At 34.5% G+C, this 24,011-nt stretch overlaps 2 protein-coding genes across 7 annotated transcripts in view; both read left to right on the top strand.

Annotated features, from left to right (window-relative positions):
* Positions 1-4,615, top strand: part of LOC128217432 (TBC1 domain family member 30-like) — a 47,480-nt gene extending 42,865 nt beyond the window's left edge. For all 5 annotated transcript variants that reach the window (XM_052924579.1, XM_052924580.1, XM_052924582.1 and 2 more), the window contains 3 exons: positions 245-436; positions 1,265-1,470; positions 1,673-4,615. In XM_052924579.1, the coding sequence (XP_052780539.1) occupies positions 245-436; positions 1,265-1,470; positions 1,673-3,175 (1,901 nt within the window). In that variant the 3' untranslated portion in view covers positions 3,176-4,615. The remainder of the gene's footprint in view (positions 1-244; positions 437-1,264; positions 1,471-1,672) is intronic.
* A 127-nt stretch (positions 4,616-4,742) lies between these two features.
* Positions 4,743-23,315, top strand: LOC128217434 (uncharacterized). 2 transcript variants are annotated; one of them, XM_052924585.1, is made up of 4 exons: positions 4,743-5,048; positions 18,880-18,971; positions 21,103-21,272; positions 21,995-23,315. In XM_052924585.1, the coding sequence occupies exons 2-4, from the start codon at positions 18,887-18,889 to the stop codon at positions 22,913-22,915; spliced, it is 1,176 nt and encodes a 391-aa protein (XP_052780545.1). In that variant the 5' UTR covers positions 4,743-5,048; positions 18,880-18,886; the 3' UTR covers positions 22,916-23,315. The 2 variants fall into 2 exon arrangements, with proteins under 2 accessions (XP_052780545.1, XP_052780544.1); XM_052924584.1 differs by lacking the exon at positions 4,743-5,048 and adding an exon at positions 8,961-9,097.
* Positions 23,316-24,011: the final 696 nt, after the last annotated feature.

The following is a 24,011-nucleotide window of genomic DNA, read 5'->3' as shown; positions in this document are numbered from 1 at the left end:
TACACTTGATTTATTGTGCTAGAAATATAACACTTTTTCAACGCTATACATTAACATTAACATTATAACAAAAGTTAAACACTAGTTGTACATTAAAAATATATAAGAATTAGGATTGCTGTGTTTCCTATTGAATCAAAGGGAAGTAACTTTTCCTAGAGCTGTGAAACATTTGTATAAAGTTAATGTTCTTGCAAGAAGCGATGTACTATTAACAATTATGTATATCATCTACGCCAAGCAGGTTTGGATGGTGACCAGCGTACCTCAAGCATCCCAGACATTTCCTCCCTGGGCCCAGGGGCGTACGGACCATCAGACGGTTCTGCTAGTGTGCCTGCGTACATGGAGCGTATGAGCACTGACATCAGCGCCCTCAAGAAGCAGTACTCCAAGCTTACACAGCGACAGAACCAGGCTCATGTCATACTGAACAGTAAGTTGGAGCTTGTGAAGAAATTGTTGAATTGAATTTGTTTGTTGTACTATTGAACAATTATGTTATTTGTGCAGGTGGATATAACCTTACCTTAATCTACCACTTTCTGATTCATCTTACTGTAAGTTGGAGTTTCTAGAGAAATTGTTGAATTGAATTTGTTTGTTGTACTATTGAACAATTATGTTATTTGTGCAGATGGATATAACCTTACCTTAATCTACCACTTTCTGATTCATCTTACTGTAAGTTGGAGTTTATAGAGAAATTGTTGAATTGAATTTGTTTATTTTACTATTGAACAATATGTCATTTGTGCTGATCGATTTATTCTGTATGTATAAATCTTATCTTAATCTACCACTTTATGATTCATATAAGATTAAAGACGAAAAGTCAGGTTTTGTTAAAGGTTTCTGGTGCCATCAGCGTCTTCAAGACTGTTCTCAATAATATTCAAATGAAACTTGGTACACTTGTTTCCAGAGACAATTTTCACAAGCAAGGCACATAACTCCAGCTATAATAATTTTTGTGTAATGCTCGATTTTGGTACTGAAAAAAACCATAGCTGTTTGCTCTGTGATTTCCATCTGTTTGACTTGACAAAATTGTACAAGAGAGATAACTCTTAATGTCAATAGATAGTAGTTTTTTTGGATAACTTCCCTTCATCAAGTATGTCATTCATATTGTGCTAGTTCGCGGCTTTACTTCTCAGTAATTTTCAAGTAATCATATTGGCATTGTAGGCTATAGAGTATGGTAATTCTTAAGTGCTTTGTAATAATAACTGAACTGCACATAATTGTTGACACCTTACAGCAGCCACCGCGAGACAGCAGGCCACGCGTGCAAAACCCATGATGCCCATGATAGAGACACCCGTAGCCATGAACCACCTGTTTGTGACAAAGCAAGACCGGAAAGGTCGCAACCGCTGTGTTGCCGCCGGACCCAGGATTGCCAGTGTCTACCCTAATCTTACACCACTAGCACTGATCCCAGGGCTTGCCAAGAAAAATGTACAGGTAGGTTTGAAATATTAACATAAAAATACCCCGCAGGGTTTGATTATGTTTGTTGTTTATGGTGGTCGAAAGATAATTTTTTAGCCTTGTTTATAAAAAAAAGTGTGGCTTTGTTTAAAAAGAAAAATAGAGTTACAATGAATGTTAATATGCATACAATTTTAAACTATAAAAGGTTTATCCCGTGAAATTCAACTTTCAGCCTGCCAAATGGGCCCAGAAATCTCCAATCAGGCAAAAGATTGACAGAGGGACCCCATCGCCAACAGCTTCTGCAGCGGACACAGACACAGATAAAGCTGGTAAAGATGAGCTTGACATTGAAAAAGTGTCTGCAGATGTGAACACTAACAATCCCGATGAAGATACAATAAAAAAAGAAACTCATGAATCAGGAACAAATGACACCAAAGAATGTGATTCAAATGCTTCGGAAGATAACACTGATAAAGCTAATGTCAAGGATATACCTAACCTTGATGAAGAAAATGTGAACAATAACAGTGCTACAAATGTTGAACCAAATGATACCAAAGGTGCTCATAATGAGGAGGATGAATCTCATGATGAAATAAGTCTCACTACTGCTGTTGGAGTAAATCTTGATGATATTAAAAGTGACTTTAAAGAGATTGGTGAATCAGACATTGAGCTGGATGAAATATCTGGATACAATTTTAAGGGAACAGCTAGTCCATTCAGACACAGTGATTCCGGGCTGGGAACTTCCATTTACTCATCTTCATTATCAGCCTCTTCAGCAGAGACTTCCCCCCAACATGTGTGTGTGGAAAGGGGGAAGAGTGTGGATCTAGAGGTTGAACTTAAATCAGTGTCTGAAGAAACATTATCATTGTGTGAGGATATCTCACATAGCTGGGGTGCAGATGCAAAGACTATACCTGGAAATTTAACAGATGCTGATGCAAGGAGTGATAATATTGTGAAAAATCTTTCATCCCATGGAGAAAATGTTGAATGTAATAATAAAGTGGTTGATGGTGCTGATGACAATGTTGGTGCTTTTGAAATAAGTGAGACAGATGAAGTTGCAATTGAAAACTTGATGTTTGATGAAACTGATATAAGCCTAGATGGTTCCTTGGAGTTTAGTGAACATTGTGCAAGTGACAAAGGTGAAATCCATGAGAGAACTGATGAAGAACGTGCCATGACATATGCTACCTTAAGAAAGGATGACGATGTAAAGTGTGAACATTCACCTGCTGATGTAATATCAGACATTGCTGCCAAATCAGAATCCCTTTCTGAAAAAAGTGATGTAATTGTAAACCAGGAAATAAGGGTAACTGCAAATTCCAATGGAGGAGAGATTTTTTCAGTGTGTCCTGTAACCTTAAGTTCAGACATAACATTAGGATCTACAATATTACAGAACCCATATTTATCCACTCCTCCGGATGACTCTCTGCGTATACCTGAAGTGTTCAACCCAGCAAGCAAGGCGGACCTAACGTTCCAGCAGTATTATATGACCAAAAGATCCCTCGGACCAAGCAATCTACACTCCATCGAGCCACAGATGAAAACAGTGAAAATGCCAAAGAAATCCTTCAATCCCTTTCCAACTAAGCACGTGAACCAAAACAGGGCTAAGACTGGTTTAAAACTTGGACTGTATAAACAATCCACCTTGGATCAGTTTGAACGCAATCTTAAGGGACAGTCTATTATTGGAAAGTAGTTAATGTTTAATTTGGATTCTGCTCTTTTGGTTGTCTGTTTATTTACCTGTGATAATTGTTCTTGTTAAGGACTTAAATTTTTTATCTGAGTTTAGGGCAACGGTCTCAAAAATGTAAGGAAGGGTAGGGACAAAGGTTTTTTTCAGGGCAAGTGAAAACAGTAATGCTTACCATTATATTTCGATACTTTGTGTATCAAATGGTTATCACAAATGGTCTTTACAGTCAACAACAACTGAAAATCAGAAAATCAGATTTTTTTTATCTAGGGTCGAAAAATAGTTTACATTAGATCGGGTTGCTCTAAACACAGGTATCTTTTTTAGGCTACTATTTTGTTGATAATATTATTTTCTGTATACTATTTGGTTAATTTGATAGTCTTGCATGCATGTGTCATGTCAAGTTACCCGACATCGTTGTAATCATATGCTATATATGTCTCATTTATTTGAATTTGAACCTGGGTAGTAGCTATAATATAATGGGTTAAAATAAATGGTTGGGGGGAACTAATAATATTTACTTATCAAGTGCAGAATTAATCCTGAAATCTGCCATGCGTTCAGTACACCTGTTTGCGGCGAAAGTTTGCTGTTTGGTTCCCTGACTGCATTGTATGGCGGCGTTGCAACAGCAATACAAAACAAAGTGTTTGCTAGCGTTTTGTAAGTGTTCGCCTTACTAAACACACTGCAGGATTGAGAGCAGTAAACTTACAGTAAGATTCTACAGTTGATATGCACCAGTCAATTGAACCACACACACATAGTGCCGGGTGAATGCGGTGGTTTTGTCTTCGCTTTAAATATAGCTGAGAATGGGCCTTACCTAGGGTCCCTGGGGTGCGGGGGCATTTGGCGGAGATTTTACCATCTGTTCATCCTCGCAGGGCGGGGATTTTAGCTGGGGTTGGCTGGACCGAAAGTCAAAGTCCCCGCTATTCCCCGTGCCTGTGGGGGCCGTGTTTACAATTGACTGGTGCATTAAGTTCTTGTTTTTTTGCTCTGACTTATTGCAGCAAAAACAGTAGGAAATACCTTGAAATGAGTTCAACTTAACATGGTGATGTATTTTATTTTTATACTCCAAAACATTTTTTTCCTTATTTATAATTGAATAGATGTAAACATAGAAACAAACACAGCCACCCATGTGTTTGTAGGTTTAGGCTTTCAAGCAATAAAATTGCTTAAATCGCTATGAAAAGTGTAAAAAAAAATCTCGTAAAGCCTATGTCTTCTTTGAAATTCCTAATTTTCACATTTCGTAACAAAAAACGGTAAAATTAAGCATACACCAGAATGCACCATTTTAGACTGAAATTAGCCCGAATTTACCCCACCAACCCCTCACACACACACACACACACACACACACACACACACACACACACACACACACACACACACACACACACACACACACACACACACACAACAGTTGTAGGCCAAAGCTTTTTATTGTTCTTTTTTAAGGATGGCTAGCCCCCAAGTTGCACCCTCTCTGAAGTCTAATCTTGACCTGCACATGCATGCATTTTCATATCTTCTCCCCTTGTTTGTATATCTAAACCATATCAACAAAATGGCTTTTCATTCTTTTACCAGTGGCTTGGGATTTGCTGTGAAATTTTGTATAAATATTTGATTTATGAGTTCACAGCCAATGCCAAAGCACTGGTTTGTTATAATGGTTTCCTAGTTTTAGCTCTGAAATTAGCCATTTATGGCCATAATTTGCTGGAAAGCCTGAAGGTATTGTTTAGAATTCTAATTTTCTGAAACACAGTGCTTGTGTGAGTTATTTTTGTTGGTTTACTTTGTTCATAAAAAAGTTTAATGGCATTCCACACAATTCTGCTTTTATCAGGTAAACTTTTATTTCCCATTATCTTAAAATTGTTGTATACTAATAAGCCTATCAGCTGCCACATCATTTGCATAATAATCTTTTTACATTCATCTCACTTGAAATTATAACTTCAGTTATGTCTGTTGTTATTTTTCAAATATTGTCCTTGTTATTTATTTATTTTGCACTTTACTATGACTACCGGTATTGAAATGCAGATGAATTTTTCTTTTCTATTTGAAAATGAAGTCCCCTTTATTTTCCCATATACATGTACATGTTTACCCTCGGTCCCCATGGTTCTGTTAATTTAGTTATTTGAAATAATAAGTCCCTTTTCTCATTATTTGCTTGGCATAATTTCTTATTTCTTATATCTTTCATTTCACTATATAAATGTTTCAGACATATATAGTATTTTTACCTGTAAATTTCTTTAAGCTTAAACAAATGAAGCTGTTATTAACAGCTACTCAATGATACATTTGCATATAACACCTGAAATTGCGGGGGATCCCCCAACCACCCCCCACCCCCACCCCTCCCACACATACACATTTGGGGATATGGCATGTATGGATGCTTAAAGGGCCACAACTCAATAGATTTTAAGTTCGACTGATGACTAGATGGACAGATGGACATAAGTATTTAAGCATTGAATATAGAAAAGTTATTGTTTTCAAAGTTATTACTCATTTGTCCACAAATGTAAGATTTGCAATTTTAAATTTTATTTCTCTCAAGAACTAAAACAAAAGGTCATTATCTTTTCAATTAGTCTGCAAATGTCACATAAACTTGACCCCTGTTACTTCAATGTTTTGTTTAAAAAAAAGACTGGGATTCTAGCTAGAAGTTGCATAGTAAGTACTTTTATAATAGTTTGATACTATACTGCAAGTCAATTACGCAATTGCATGAATGATTCAAATCTTATAACATCTGTTACAGTATAAATTTTCCAGTATTGACAGCGGAGACCTACGCAATGTAACACAAACCATGCAGTGTACGTCATCTTGTTAAGAGGAGCTTATCCTCCCTACCATTCGATCGTATTGTATATATATATATATCATGCTTTAATTCTATGACTCATTATGAATATATGATGCTTATTAATACCAGGCACTTGTACATTTTCATTTAGTTCACCAGAGTGATGATGCTATGCGTACCACATTAGATTTATAATGATCAAACTTTTGATGAATGAAATTGGTACAACTAAAATAGTATGGGTTTAGCTAAAAAGTTATTGAAATGTTCTGTACCCTGTCCTTTTTTGCAAGCTCCCTCATGGAGACCAACGAGGCCTTCATAGAATTAGATACTTCAAACTGTCAAATATTTTTTTTCGTATTAAAATCTATTATATGAATATAAATACATACAAACTTGACATATTTGGCTGTTTAAATCTAATATGATTTCAATTAAACACAATACCTCACTTTTTTCAAATTCATACCGGGTAATGTTCTAGTTCTTTGCAGCTTGATACAATATGCCCTTTTTCTCCTAAGCCCCTTTTGTCCCTTTTCTGCAACATCCTGTCATTTTTAAAATCAGGCTTAAACCCTTAAAAATATATTTGAGCTAAAAAATGGTCTGAGAAAGAAAGTTGTGTGTAATTATGCAGTCTGTTTGTTGAATTATAGAATCAAAACAGATCACATTTTATTCGATGGTTAGCATATATCCACCCTTTTCATTTAGATATATAGTCTTCTTGAATATCTCTATATAATTTATAAACATATATATTTCACTTGATCATTCACCTTATAACCAGTCACTCAGTTCAAACGTGTTCAACCTTACCATGTCATTGGCATAAGAAATGCTGACTGTTGCTTACATTGTATTCATATTTTCTTTCTACATTCTTGTCAACTCAATATATGTGCAATTAACTTTTTCCCTTTGATCTGCGTTTTTATATAGAGATCTGAGAACAGCATTTATTTTAAGATGTATGCTTCTATTGCAATGTTTTTGTTATACATAATTGTGTTATATTTGTGTGAATTTCTATTGGTTGTTGACCCGGGATTCTGCAGACTGGTTTTGTTATTGACCTTTACCTGCCACTAAGTAGCAGCAGCTGCAGATTGGTAGCAGAATCAATAAACATGTGAAAAATATGTATTGAATTTGCTCTCAAATTTCTATTGACAGAACGTGAAAAATGTCGATTTCTGAGCCATTACTGTCGGAAAAGGCATCATTAGAGTTTGTGACTGTATCTAAGGCAGCAGGTTTTGAAGTAGTTGCTGAGTTTGTCATTGAACAACATTGGCAAACACATTCCAGCATCTATATCTGCTATGTTTTCTTTAATATTTAACAGAAATGGTCATGCCCTGGCGACTCCATACTCAATCCTGTATGAAACTGAATTAATATTTCAAAGAATTTACATGTTGGTTTGAACTTGAGGAGAATGGGCGAATCATGGGCTAAGTGCAAAACAATGGCTACTCAATATAGAAATTGAAGGCTTTACAACAGTTCTGCGATAAGCTTGAAATGTTGAAAATGTACTGTATAAGCATACTGAATTTATTTTACGAACTGAATACCACATGTATTACATTGGTATTTATAACAGAAGGCTTTACCGCAGTCCTGCAGTGTGTTGGAAATGTTGAATGTTGTTGTACAGTATAAGCATACTGATTTTATTTTACGAATTAAATTCTATTGCATGGGTATTTATTGTTTGTTATAATTGTTAATGATGTTTAACGATGTTCACTTTTTTGTCAAATATTAAGAATATCATTATTAATATTTGTCCTTACTTCTATTACAAAACATCTGGATAATTAATTATTCAGAAATTGAAAAATTTAGAAAGTCTGATTACTGACGCTGTTTAGTGTAACTGGTTATATAACTGTTCAATAAATGAATATGAAATATTATTGGTATTTTTGATGCTATTGTTCCATTTCTCTATATTTTCTCACTTTAATCAACCTTTCCCGTACTTATACGCTGTATTTTAGTGAAAAGTAAGAGAATCGTCTTCGTTGGTTAATAAAAATAGAAATAAATCCATTCCCTAAAGGGCAATTAAGCAGTTCATTCTTGTTGTAATCCGGTTTAAGTCCAGAGATGTCAGTTTCTGTCTTGCTCCATCGACTCGGGTACAACAAGAGCCAAGTGTCGCTGACTGAATCCAGCATCTTGGGAAATCAAGCCTTGACTTTCCTACTGCGGTATACATGTGGTTACACATATAAATCCTTAAGGTGAAAGGTCAACTTCAACGGTCTTTGGAACACTGAAAGGTAACACAGGGAAAAATTGAATTAATTGCTTGATCAGGAATTTAGGTTAACTTTTTGCCAAACTTGTCTGCAATTACTAGCTAAAGGCTAATGGACTGGCCTGTAGGTTTCGGAAGATGGCTGGTATGACTTTGAGATCATAAGTTCAAATTTAAAGGTCATGGTCAATATTTAAATTTGTAAAAACGCAATTCTAATAATGTGGTGAAAATATTAATGTTTAAGGATTTTAAGTGGGGTAATATACACCCTGTTACTCAAAAAGTAACACACACATTATTAAAGCATAACCCCCTTATCCCCCCTTATCCCCCCCTCATCCCCCCTCTCCCATCCCCCCTTGAAATGTGGAGGGTTGTATGCAGTACGCAGAAATTCTATATTTGGCATTATTGGGTATGCTGAACCCCTAATATCTTAGCTCAATATTATTTGGTACAAAAATGGGAGGCCGTTTAACCCTCAGTATAAGGATGTTAAATGAGAACTGCATGGTGAGTTTAAAGAGTGTCAACATTTCTTTAAGTGAGTGTCAAGGTTATATTATGGAGAAAATTTAATGAAGTAAATTAAGTAACGTTAAATTATTAAGTTGCCTTCCACAATATTGTATTGGAAACTGTGTTCACAGCCTGCGCAAATGGCTGCAGTCTGACTCTCCGTACCAGCTGCTGGATAGGAAATCGGATGTCATTTGTTTAACTGTCGTGTTGTGTGGGGTCTGTGTCTATGAAAAATGGTTAATACTTGCTGATTTTGATACTGGTAAGTTAAAATACTCTCTTATTTAGAGATAAGAATGTGACTTATTCAATTGCATGTTTAGTTGTTATAAATGTCATTTTTGCTTTTATGTGATAATTTCATTAAAATAACTCAATATCTGTATGTGATATTGATATTATTTGTGTAAAAGCACAAGCTGTCATTGAAACCACAAAACGACAGCATCTCTTTTTGTTAAAATGCATTTTTATATACATTGACTTCTTGCATTCACTTATTGAGCAACCTGAAGTGGTCACATGTTCAGTTAACTAAATATATCAGTGACAAAATTCTTCTTGCAAGAAGTCACTATTAAATTTAAGTCAAATGATTCACGAATTTAGCTGTTGCTTTTTAATTGACATCATCATCAGCTGGCCTCGGAAAAATGACTGGATTATCACTAGAAAGAATAGTAGCATATTTAATGGAAACTATTTCTTCCCAAATCTTTTATTGTTGGACTTTTCTCTTTTACACGTACAGTAGAGTCTTTAAAAATAAGAATACAGCTGTGTTTGAATAATGATAAAGGATTTGTTTCTTGTTTTAACAAAACGGAATAGGAATGGGAATGAATATAAGAACAAATACAATTTGGTGCAGACAGCAATCTGTGGCGATTGCCGAGTGGTAAGCATATCGGTCTCTTGATCTGAACATTCATGTTTCAATCCCCACTCGGGCTATCATCAAAGATAAGAGTTGTTTGTCACCTAGGAATAGTTAAATATTTCTAAGTCACATTTGCAAAGCCATTATAGCAAATTGTATAACTGAACATATCTTCGTGGTTAAAGCTTTTCAAAGCTTATGTGAGGTGTTTATCATTATGAAGTGAATGAAAGACAGTGCACTATAATTTTGTTCTTATATTTCAATTAGTAAAGGATTTTTAACCTTGGAAATTAATTAAGGGCACTTTCAAACTATGAAATTAAACAAAAATGTACATTTTAATTTAAAATATGATATAATTTGAGGGAGAATCTAAAAAAAGGTGAAACTCAAAGTTTGATTAATAAAAAAAATTGCACACTTTCTTTGTAGAACAGAACAGAACAGTTTTTTATTCACATAAACAACAGTATACAGTTTCTGGTGATTGGACCTAAAAAAACAACATTTGGTTTGGGTTACCCGACCCTACCTACAATATAAATAATAAAATAAAAAAATAAAAAATGATAATTCTTAAGTATGTGTTTTAAAGCTGCACTCTCACAGATGAAGCTTTTTACAACTTTTTAATTGTTTGTCTTGGAACGAGTCAATTTTTGCAAAAATCCATGGAAAGCAGCTATATAAGACTGCTGACAAAAAATTAGATCGCAGATTATTATATTTAAGTTCAAAAATTGATGTTTTATGCATTTTTCTTAAACCGTTAGTAACGGTTTTAGCCATAAAACATTAATTTTCGAACAGAAATATGAAAATCTACGATTTGATTTTTTGTCAGCAATCTTATATCATTGGTTTGCAGATATTTACGCAAAAATTTGCTCTTTCCAAGACAAAAAAATAAAAAGTTGTAAAAATGGTATATCTGTGAGAGTGCAGCTTTAATATGTAGTTTAAAACCTTTAAAACATATTAGAGAATATTACCGTAATATTACCGTATTCTAACACAATTCTTCAATGATGACAATAATTATCCTTTTTATGTATTGAAAAAAAAGTTGTTGTTGTTTTTTTTGCCTTAATAAATGCATACATGCATACATATTTACCCCCTTGATTATGCCATCCATTGTGAAAAGTATAAAAAAATAAAATTCTTTTTGTTTATTATTGAGAACCATCCATGAACATGTGACGTCAATTCTGATAGTGAACACCCCATGTTAATTCTTCTAATGATAAGGAGAAGGGAGACTTATAAAAAAAGTATTTTATTATGCTTACTTCACAATTATGTAAATGTGTACTTGAATTGCTAGTAGCACTTTGACTTGCTATTTTATAATATTTTATACTTATAATGGGCTATCCTATGATAACTCTGTCTACTTGTTATTTAATGAATATTGAGAATTTATTTTATTATGAAAAAAATACTGGTTTAACCAAATGCATCCAAAGAATAACAGATGATAACTAATAGCATTTAGAATACAACCTACATTTTTAGCCAATGAACTTGCAGATAGGCAATCATTAAGCACTACTGTAGGCTGAATCATTTAGAATTTCAACTTTCGTGGGTGTTTAAAGGTCCGCCTACTGCCACTCATCTGATACACTCTTCCTACATCAGATTTTACGTTGACAATTTGTAAGCCAATGAGGTAGTACTCTAAGTCAGTTAGTCGACCTGAAGTAACATTTTAATGAATAAGAAGGGGTCCTTCGCTATGCTAGCTCCGCCCAATCTTAATCATTAAAATGTTACTTCATGTCATCTTATTATAACATAGTAAGGACAGATCATACAGAATATCCAGTATATCGTGAAACAAAGTTGCTCTAAAAGAAATAAAACAGAATTATGTTATGAAGTGAATTTATACACTGTGTAGAAGTATCGGGACCAAAAGTTTCACATGATAATACTCCAAATTGCTTAAGAAATGATACTTGCACTCAAAGATTCATTTGTCTGTTGAATTGTTTAGTTGATGCAATATTGTTTCAAGCAATTGGTCCATTTATTCAGTCTCCTGACAATTCATCAAAGATAAATAAATACCAGTTATATCAATGCTATTGTCACTGAAATTTGATCTCATGAAAATAAACCTCAATTTCAGATTTGGTCGCAAAAGAGCATTGATTGAAAAGCATTATAATGGGATATTAAAAATAGTTATCGATAGTATTTATTCTTGACTTAGGATTTATTCAATATACATATATTTAGTTTAAACATATTTATTTTACAACGATTGTGAAACAAGTTATTACAACATTATATTAATCACTCTCGTTGGAACGATGTTGCGCGAGAGTGACAGGTCTTGTGTTGTGGAGGAAACCGGAGAACCCAGAGAATACCCACTTGTCCTGCTTGGTGACCACAAACCAAACAAAGCATATACATATATTAAGTCATTAACATGAAGTGTTCTTCCTTTTCTATGCAAAATTTGCAAACAAATAAAAGAAAGTAAAACTAAATTGATGCCATAAAGTAAATAAATTGTTCCTAAGTTTCGTTTTACCAGGAAGGAAAAAAATGGGCTTTCCTCAGTTTCCTTGTTGACAATTATCTATTTTTCTATTAAAGCAAGTGTCGCTTTATTGATTTTCGTGAATCTTTATGAGCTTTTTATTGTTGGATTCATCTCATTATTCTGTAACTAAACGAGGAGATTTGACGAGATTTCTAATTTAGAAAATGTCAGACTTATCCCTTTCTGGATATTTTGTGATTATTCCAACTATAATACTTTTATGGTCAAAACCTGTCTGAGTTTTGATAAAAACTGTAGGAGGAAAATATATTGCAGCCTTTAAATTAAATTGGGTCAAACCGTTTTGGTACGACAAGTTCAAATTTTGTTTAAACCAATTGAAATACAGTAACCCCCAAAAGCGAAGTTGTAATTTGAATTAGTTGAAAAAGTTAATGATTAATCTCAGGGAAAGTTTGCCATTGCTCCTAGAAGTATTGCAAAGGTTTCATCACTGGAAATGCCCACCTAGCGATCTCCCTCCCCCCACCCCAAAAAAAATAAAAAAATAAATAAATAAATAAATAAAATAAATTGATCGAAGTTTACTTTTTAATTCAATATAAGGGGAAAAGGTAATCAATTTTGCCCAAAATGCACTTTTTCAGACTAGAAATTGATAAAAAAAATATTGTAGGTTTATCCACAAAACCCCCTGCCATACCTTTAAACCAAATAAAATTTGGTTCTGAGGGGGGAGGGGGGGGTAAGTTAAAAGGTTTCACCACTAAGTAACACCCAGCTAACTTGCATCCTGGATCCAACCCTGTTTACCTAAATTTATGTTCAAATCCGCATGTTCACATGCACTTACAGACAATTTACAATTTCTTGCCCTGAATGTCAAAACCAGTTTCACTTACAGTTCATTTACCATTTATTTCCTAATGCGCAAGTTCACTGACAGATCATTTACCATTGCTCAAGCGACAACTTCACATTCACTAACAGACAATTTACCATTGCTCGCCTTAAATGTCCAAAACCAATCCATATTTTCACATCCACCAACAGACCATTTACCATAATGGTTTTGCTTAATTCTCAGTCACAGTTGCACATGCGCTTACACGACATTTACCATTGGATTAACTTAATGTCCAAACCCATTATTGCACTTGTATCAAAGAACATTTACCATTGGCTTAACTTAATGTCCAAACCCATTATTGCACTTGTATCAAAGACCATTTACCATTGGCTTAACTTAATGTCCAAACCCATTATTGCACCTGTATCAAAGAACATTTACCATTGGCTTAACTTAATGTCCAAACCCATTATTGCACCTTTATCAAAGAACATTTACCACTGGCTTAACTTAATGTCCAAACCCATTATTGCACTTGTATCAAAGAACATTTACCATTGACTTAATTTAATGTCCAAACCCATTATTGCACCTGTATCAAAGAACATTTACCATTGACTTAATTTAATGTCCAAACCCATTATTGCACCTGTATCAAAGAACATTTACCATTGGCTTAACTTAATGTCCAAACCCATTATTGCACCTTTATCAAAGAACATTTACCATTGGCTTAACTTAATGTCCAAACCCATTATTGCACTTGTATCAAAGACCATTTACCATTGGCTTAACTTGATGTCCAAACCCATTATTGCACTTGTATCAAAGAACATTTTCCATTGGCTTAACTTAATGTCCAAACCCATTATTGCACTTGTATCAAAGACCATTTACCATTGGCTTAACTTAATGTCCAAACCCATTATTGCACCTGTATCAAAGACCATTTACCATTGGCTTAACTTTAAAGTCCAAACCCATTATTGCACTTGTATCAAAGACCATTTACCATTGGCTTAACTTTATGTCCAAACCCATTATTGCACTTGTATCAAAGACCATTTACCATTGGCTTAACTTTATGTCCAAACCCATTATTGCACTTGTATCAAAGACCATTTACCAATGCCTTAACTTTAATGTCCAAACCCATTATTGCACTTGTATCAAAGACCATTAACCATTGCCTTAACTTTAATGTCCAAACCCATTATTGCACTTGTATCAAAGACCATTTACCATTGCCTTAACTTTATGTCCAAACCCATTATTGCACTTGTATCAAAGAACATTTACCATTGGCTTAACTTAATGTCCAAACCCATTATTGCACCTGTATCAAAGACCATTTACCATTGGCTTAACTTAATGTCCAAACCCCTTATTGCACTTGTATCAAAGACCATTTACCATTGGCTTAACTTAATGTCCAAACCCATTATTGCACCTGTATCAAAGACCATTTAACATTGGCTTAACTTGATGTCCAAACCCATTATTGCACTTGTATCAAAGAACATTTACCATTGGCTTAACTTTATGTCCAAACCCATTATTGCACTTGTATCAAAGACCATTTACCATTGGCTTAACTTAATGTCCAAACCCATTATTGCACTTGTATCAAAGACCATTTACCATTGGCTTAACTTTATGTCCAAACCCATTATTGCACTTGTATCAAAGACCATTTACCATTGCCTTAACTTTATGTCCAAACCCATTATTGCACTTGTATCAAAGAACATTTACCATTGGCTTAACTTAATGTCCAAACCCATTATTGCACCTGTATCAAAGACCATTTACCATTGGCTTAACTTAATGTCCAAACCCCTTATTGCACTTGTATCAAAGACCATTTACCATTGGCTTAACTTAATGTCCAAACCCATTATTGCACCTGTATCAAAGACCATTTAACATTGGCTTAACTTGATGTCCAAACCCATTATTGCACTTGTATCAAAGACCATTTACCATTGGCTTAACTTAATGTCCAAACCCATTATTGCACCTGTATCAAAGACCATTTACCATTGGCTTTACTTAATGTCCAAACCCCTTATTGCACTTGTATCAAAGAACATTTACCATTGGCTTAACTTAATGTCCAAACCCATTATTGCACCTGTATCAAAGACCATTTAACATTGGCTTAACTTTATGTCCAAACCCATTATTGCACTTGTATCAAAGAACATTTACCATTGGCTTAACTTAATGTCCAAACCCATTATTGCACCTGTATCAAAGACCATTTACCATTGGCTTAACTTAATGTCCAAACCCCTTATTGCACTTGTATCAAAGACCATTTACCATTGGCTTAACTTAATGTCCAAACCCATTATTGCACCTGTATCAAAGACCATTTACCATTGGCTTAACTTGATGTCCAAACCCATTATTGCACTTGTATCAAAGAACATTTACCATTGGCTTAACTTAATGTCCAAACCCATTATTGCACCTGTATCAAAGAACATTTACCATTGGCTTAACTTAATGTCCAAACCCATTATTGCACCTGTATCAAAGAACATTTACCATTGGCTTAACTTAATGTTCAAACCCATTATTGCACCTGTATCAAAGACCATTTACCATTGGCTTAACTTAATGTCCAAACCCATTATTGCACCTGTATCAAAGAACATTTACCACTGGCTTAACTTTATGTTCAAACCCATTATTGCACCTGTATCAAAGACCATTTACCATTGGCTTAACTTAATGTCCAAACCCATTATTGCACCTGTATCAAAGAATATTTACCATTGGCTTAACTTTAAAGTCCAAACCCATTATTGCACCTGTATCAAAGAACATTTACCATTGGCTTAACTTTATGTCCAAACCCATTATTGCACTTGTATCAAAGACCATTTACCATTGGCTTAACTTAATGTCCAAACCCATTATTGCACCTGTATCAAAGACCATTTACCATTGGCTTAACTTAATGTCCAAATCCATTATTGCACCTGTATCAAATAACATTTACCAATGGCTTAACTTAATGTCCAAACCCATTATTGCACCTGTATCAAATAACATTTACCAATGGCTTAACTTAATGTCCAAACCCATTATTGCACCTGTATCAAATAACATTTACCAATGGCTTAACTTAATGTCCAAACCCATTATTGCACCTGTATCAAAGACCATTTACCATTGGCTTAACTTAATGTCCAAACCCATTATTGCACCTGTATCAAAGACCATTTACCATTGGCTTAACTTTATGTTCAAACCCATTATTGCACCTGTATCAAAGTACATTACCATTGGCTTAACTTAATGTCCAAACCCATTATTGCACCTGTATCAAAGAACATTTACCATTGGCTTAACTTAATGTCCAAACCCATTATTGCACCTGTATCAAAGAACATTTACCATTGGCTTAACTTTAAAGTCCAAACCCATTATTGCACCTGTATCAAAGAACATTTACCATTGGCTTAACTTTATGTCCAAACCCATTATTGCACCTGTATCAAATAACATTTACCATTGGCTTAACTTAATGTCCAAACCCATTATTGCACTTGTATCAAAGACCATTTACCATTGGCTTAACTTAATGTCCAAACCCATTATTGCACCTGTATCAAAGACCATTTACCATTGGCTTAACTTAATGTCCAAACCAATTATTGCACTTGTTTCAAAGACCATTTACCATTGGCTTAACTTAATGTCCAAACCCATTATTGCACCTGTATCAAAGAACATTTACCATTGGCTTAACTTAATGTCCAAACCCATTATTGCACCTGTATCAAAGAACATTTACCATTGGCTTAACTTAATGTCCAAACCCATTATTGCACCTGTATCAAAGAATATTTACCATTGGCTTAACTTAATGTCCAAACCCATTATTGCACTTGTATCAAAGACCATTTACCATTGGCTTAACTTAATGTCCAAACCCATTATTGCACCTGTATCAAAGAACATTTACCATTGGCTTAACTTAATGTCCAAACCCATTATTGCACCTGTATCAAAGACCATTTACCATTGGCTTAACTTAATGTCCAAATCCATTATTGCACCTGTATCAAAGAACATTTACCATTGGCTTAACTTAATGTCCAAACCCATTATTGCACTTGTATCAAAGACCATTTACCATTGGCTTAACTTAATGTCCAAACCCATTATTGCACCTGTATCAAAGACCATTTACCATTGGCTTAACTTAATGTCCAAATCCATTATTGCACCTGTATCAAAGAACATTTACCATTGGCTTAACTTAATGTCCAAACCCATTATTGCACTTGTATCAAAGAACATTTACCATTGGCTTAACTTAATGTCCAAACCCATTATTGCACTTGTATCAAAGACCATTTACCATTGGCTTAACTTAATGTCCAAACCCATTATTGCACCTGTATCAAAGAACATTTACCATTGGCTTAACTTAATGTCCAAACCCATTATTGCACTTGTATCAAAGAACATTTACCATTGGCTTAACTTAATGTCCAAACCCATTATTGCACCTGTATCAAAGAACATTTACCATTGGCTTAACTTAATGTCCAAACCCATTATTGCACTTGTATCAAAGAACATTTACCATTGGCTTAACTTAATGTCCAAACCCATTATTGCACTTGTATCAAAGAACATTTACCATTGGCTTAACTTAATGTCCAAACCCATTATTGCACTTGTATCAAAGACCATTTACCATTGGCTTAACTGAATGTCCAAACCCATTATTGCACTTGTATCAAAGACCATTTACCATTGGCTTAACTTAATGTCCAAACCCATTATTGCACCTGTATCAAAGAACATTTACCATTGGCTTAACTTTAAAGTCCAAACCCATAATTTCACTCTCAAACATTTTCCATTGGATTAACTGAATGCCTAAATCCATTATTGCACTGGTTTCAAAGACCATTTAGCGTTTGCATTACTTTGTGTCCCAACCCATTATTGCGCCTGCTTTCCCTTTATGTCCAAAATCCATAAAATGGACAGATGCACTTATACCTACAACTTATTGAATCTTGGAGTATACAGCCAACACTTTTAGTCTGCCACTGAGTAAAGTGTCTTCCAAAAAGCCCATTTTCAGGCTTATTATATGCACCTAAGACTTACAAGTGTACTGAGATTTACAAATGTAATTACTTACTGGACTGTATTTTGGGCCTCACTCTAAAAGAACACGTAATGTGGGGATGGGAATTGGAAGTGTTTTATTCCATAGAGTATAACCCTTTGACCTATCCAATGTTGCTGGTGGGAATGTATGTGTATATATATATATATATATATATATATATATATATATATATATAAGCGCACATTAAAGCTTATCATATACGTACAAAGTACAACTGACTTGTTTGTCGATGATTGTTCGAATGATTCTGCTTTAACTTCAGACAATGAGATAAAATGAATAATATTGTTCCGTAAAAACATTCATGCAGCGCATGATATTTCCGAAAATAGATTCTTTAAGTACAAATTATTTCAATTCTGCATCAGCTGTAAGCATACTTAATAGTTTAAGTAAAACTTAAAATTTAAGTAAAGCTTAAAACAAACACTTAACTTTGTTTAATGAAAACATTTTTATAGCAAAGAAACACTAAATGATTATTTTAATTTAACATACAAATAATACAGATTATTTTAGACGACAAAGAATTAAATGAAGAATCAATAACTGAGATGAATAATGGTCGCAGAAGTACAAGTCCTTTGGTTTCCTCTTACCAACTTTGTCGACTGCTTTTGCAGTGTCAAGATGACGATGGACTTGCATGCCCTCCAGCGGCAGTATGCCAGTTTGCGGAAGAAGCAGAAAAAGCACACACAAGTCATTATCAGAGGTCAGTTAAAGCTATAATTCATACAAAGATCAAGTTCATTATGAACTAAAACAGGGAAAATAAAACAGAGAAAATAGGAATAGACTATGCTTCTTGTTTTTTTCTGTTATTAAATCTAGAAAAGCAATGTTCACTTTCTCAAGAGTTTGCATAATGTAGTTGTGAATTTTACAATGAAAATGTGCAAAACTAGAGGTTTTTGAGCAATATGTTCAACTATATCTAATATGAAAGTACTTTGTTGGTGCAAATATCAACAAAGTACCTTTGAAGTCGGTATATTGCACATCAATTACCTTAGGTTTGGCACATTTGTTCATTATATTCAAAACTGTTTTGTGCAAGATTTTGTGGAAGTGAACATTCACATCTAGATTTAAAGCTGTTTTCTTATTTCATATAATATAGTACTGTTCAATGTTGAACTAGTAAAAAATTCTAAAGTTCAGTGGGTATTTCAAGCTCTACCTATTCAGAATATGTGTGAACCTTACAATATCTGCCGGTTATAGTTTCTGCCCCTTCACATTTCTGCCTGTTATAGTTTCTGCCCCTTCACATTTCTGCCTGTTATGGTTTCTGCCTCCTTCACATTTCTGCCTGTTATGGTTTCTGCCTCCTTCACATTTCTGCCTGTTATGGTTTCTGCTTCCTTCACATTTCTGCCCGTTATAGTTTCTGCCCCCTTCACATTTCTGCCTGTTATGGTTTCTGCCCCTTCACATTTCTGCCTGTTATAGTTTCTGCCCTTTCACATTTCTGCCTGTTATAGTTTCTGCCCCCTTCACATTTCTGCCTGTTATGGTTTCTGCCTCCTTCACATTTCTGCCTGTTATGGTTTCTGCCTCCTTCACATTTCTGCCTGTTATGGTTTCTGCTTCCTTCACATTTCTGCCTGTTATAGTTTCTGCCCTTGAAAACATGATGACTTATTGTCTTGCTCATTGTTTTATTAACATTCTTTCAGATGCTTATAATTATGAAGTCTTATTGGTTCAAAAATAAGAATTCACTTCATATCTACTTACTATTATTTAATCAACTTAGTGTTCAAAATAATATTTTGTGTATTTGCCCATCCTCTGTTTAAATCTACCGATTCACCTGATCAAATGTTATAAAAAATAGGTAACTGCTGATTAAAAATAAATGTATGGCAGATTTTAAACAAAAATAATGCCATCTCATTGGACAAAATAAGTCTGTGTTTAAAATCTGTTTATATAAAACCATATGTAATTATTCAAAAAGGGCTAGACATGAGATGGTTCAAAAATTGGCAAATACAGTATTTCCTGAAAACATTTACCCTTGAATTCCCAATGCGAGGTAGTAGGAGGCTGATAACACATCACTTTACATGGTTAAAATAATGAACGAAACAATCGTGTTGCTGTCTGATCTGTGTTCCCCGTTTACAATGGTGAATAATGGTTTTCTAGTTTATATCATATCTGTTTATGAGTACAGATAAATATCCAGTGCAATTTACTGGGATTTACGTGGTAGACAACCCTAGTAAATTTCGAATTGGAAAATGTGCAAAAAACTGCGAAAGATACATGCATCGTAAGCACTGTGATATATCAGTAGGTAAGATTCAATGTGTTATGCATAAAGATATCAAATTTATGCAAGTTTTTGACAATTTTCTATTTTTCTTGCACTTGTATCATCTGGTGCCTAGCCCCTTTAAAGATTTAAAAATGCAAAAAAAGAAAAAAAATCTGAAATATTTCCGTCATTACCCAGAGGCAGTAAAGCAAATTGCTTAAGACTGTCTAGAACACAGCTCATGGTTTTCTATAATTATCTTTCAAAATGTTTAAGAGTTCTTCTGGTATTTAAAGGATCCTTTAATTATGGATTTTGAGGGTTTCTTTTGAAAGATTTATTATCTGTCTAGTATGAAAATAATTGCGTTTTGACCAAAAGAATCCATCAATTCTAAAGTTTAACATACCAGAGTTTAAAAAGCGCTTGTATGACCATAACTTGAAATGAATAATGTCTTATGATTACAATAGTATATTAATACTTTGCTTATTGTTTATCATTAAATTTATGTATAGAATATCATTGTACATTGTTATTATGTTTAATTCAATTTGAACTTTCGACTGCATTCCAGAGTCTGTCAAAGATGTTAAGGAAAGCTCTATGCTCACCAATCAGCTTGCCTCATCTCCCTTGGCAACAAAGACTGAGGTTAAAACTATCATTGACCCAATAACCATAGCAACCATTTCCATGGATACAGGAACTTCTTCAAATGCCTTTCTCGACTCCATCACACCACAGGTAAATAAAAAAAAAAAAATCTGCACAATAGCACTTTTAAACTTATCAAAGACATACCATCAGCCACAGCAAAGGTGCTCTCTCTCTGTTAACACTACGCGTACACAATGATGCAGGGCATTATTGAGTACTGTGGGTGTCTGATGTTTTTACAGTAATGTATAGTTGCATAAACAACTTCTGTCCATTGTAACTCACAGCAATTTCCACCATGTTTTGGCTGGCCCTTTCAATAATAAAATGGGAGCTACAGGGACAAGTCCATAAGTAAACCCTGTCTAAAGGCACAATACTATGGCCATAAATCTAACACTTATAGATCAATGATCTACTGAATATGATATTTATCATGGGACCTGTTTACCCTTTCATGCCATGAAACACGATCATGCATGGTAGCTTTGAGCTACGGGGCTTTCACTCTCAGGCGCGCAGCTGCCTATATGCCAGTACACGGCTGAATCCACATGATTTTGACAAAAAAATATTCTTTTTAAAAATCAGCCAAAGTTGCAGTATGCGTACTTGACTACATGATCCTTAAACAGTCCATTTTCCAGTACTTAATAAAGCACAAGATTGCTCCATGGTTTTAAAAAATTCCAACCCCCTAGCACAATTATGAATCCACATAAATAGAGGCCTAGCTACGCCCCTGACTCTGTAGTTAGTATTAAGTGCATTATTGATATATTTGAAGGTTAAAATAACAACAATTGCAGGTTGTAGGAGACACCAAATGCATATTGGTCCAACAAGCCAAACACAAGGACCGTAAGAAGCACAAACATCATGAAACACATGGCGGGAACACAACAGAACCGACTCACACAGATTATGAAGGTTTGTTGAGGAATTTAAAACTGGAAATGGCTTCATCAAGGAAGGTAAGAGGAAGGTCGCTCTCTGTACCAGCTGCAATAAAAGAAGAAAATGAATACAGTGAGGATGCCAAGGTTTCTGATGAGAGGAAAACCAGTGTGGATAATTCAAGTGGTGTAACATATGGAAAGACTTGCCAATTAACACTCAAATCTTTGTCCTTGTCTGATATAACTAGCAGTAAAGATAAAGCCGCTGAAGAACATACAATAAAGTCAGAAAACATAAGTGCAAAGACAGAGGAAATAAATGGAAATCCTTCTAATATAAACACTGAAGATGACAATGTGTGTAATGCAAATGATTCAATTGAAAAACATGTAATGGCAGAACAGAAACCTGATGGGAGGGTGAATACAGAGCAGGATGAAACTAAGAACACGACCAGCTCAGTTTTCAGTGGTATTGAAGCTATAAATGATGGTTCTATGTGCAAACAGAAACCAAGCGGCAGACTTTTATACAATGGTAAATTTCCATTGCCGAAAAGACTGCAGAGATCTATGTCCGCCAATTTGGAATCAACACTTAGAAAAACTGGCCTGAAAGTAAATCCAGAAATTAAAGCAAATATTTACCATCACTTTTACACAAAGAAACGCCATCTCAGTGCGGACCTAGGACTAAGTGCATATATAGATGACAATACACATAAAATAATGAACCCTTTTCCGGTCCAGCATTGGAACGAAAACAGGTTCAAGGCTGGTATGAAACTTGGACTGTACAAGCAGAGAAAGTCGTCAGATTCCAAGCTGTAATAAATGTTTTTATAATGACAGTGGTTATTGGTAAATGGAAACATTTCTGCGGTGTTTTGGGAATAGGAATGAGATTTTTTTTTTTGGTCAGGGATTTTCACAGCAAAGTGCTAATGTAAAATATTAATAGATTTTCAGCCAAAAAACATAATATAATAATGCATGAATTAAAAAAAAAATAATTCTGAAATCAAAGCAAGGTTATCAAATTTACAGGACAATTATTCTTATAAAAATGTATGAAATTTTTTTCATCTGTACTTGCATGTGCAGATGAAAGTACATTTGCACTTTAAACAATGTTTTGTTTTATTTAAATTAAGTATTCCCTCTCCCTTTGGAGGTGTGACATGTATCTTAAACAGAATGGACATATTTGAAATTAAAATGTATGAAAAGAGCTTTTGTTCGAAGGCTATCAAGTTCAAAACAGACCTGTTGCTGTCCAAATAGGACCGGGAATGGCATGACTGTAACTTTATGGCTTTAACATGATTTGTTTACAAATAATGTGACATGTGTCTCTATTTACAAATCACTCGTGTTATTGTCACTAGAAGTATTCCAAACAGCTGTTTTTTACAAGAACTACAGTAACACCTTGTATTGCCGCGACAGACAGCACTCTAGTTTATGGTTTAAGTGGTTACAGTCCATGGGCAAATGAAATTATTATTATCCTAAAATATACTAAACATATTGATGTTTGCTTGCTAAATGGCAAGCTTCTAGGAATGTTCTACCATTCACCTATTACCCATTTCTTGGTCACAATGATTCTGAGCAACAGAAAACGACATTTTGCCTAGACTATTTGGTTACAGTTGGTCAAAAATGAGTTCCTGTACTTTGGCTACAATTTAATGAGTGTTTTGAGAGTTGGTATGTACGTAGAATTTTCTTTATAATCATTATTTCCTGAGCCCAATTCCAATAAAAAGTGAAAAGCTTAAGAATCCAAACCTAAGCATATTCCTGTCTTTGCCGTTAACTGCTTTTAATAAAACATATGGTGGATGTGCGTTCATAGAAAAGCATGCTCAACTCTAAAGGGGTCGACTGGGTTGATACAGTAAATTCTCAATCCACACAGAGC

Source organism: Mya arenaria, chromosome 14 (genome assembly GCF_026914265.1).
Source record: "Mya arenaria isolate MELC-2E11 chromosome 14, ASM2691426v1".
Lineage (NCBI taxonomy): Eukaryota > Metazoa > Mollusca > Bivalvia > Myida > Myidae > Mya > Mya arenaria.
Note: the sequence above shows the minus strand (reverse complement) of the source record. Positions and strands in the feature narration are given on the sequence as shown.

Bases quoted from the DNA above. Each gene is read 5' to 3' on its own strand.
- LOC128217434 (XM_052924585.1), top strand. From the start codon at position 18,887: ATGACGATGGACTTGCATGCCCTCCAGCGGCAGTATGCCAGTTTGCGG. The intron at 18,972-21,102 runs GTCAGTTAAAGC...ACTGCATTCCAG, and splicing joins CACACAAGTCATTATCAGAG to AGTCTGTCAAAGATGTTAAG. The intron at 21,273-21,994 runs GTAAATAAAAAA...CAACAATTGCAG, and splicing joins TCGACTCCATCACACCACAG to GTTGTAGGAGACACCAAATG.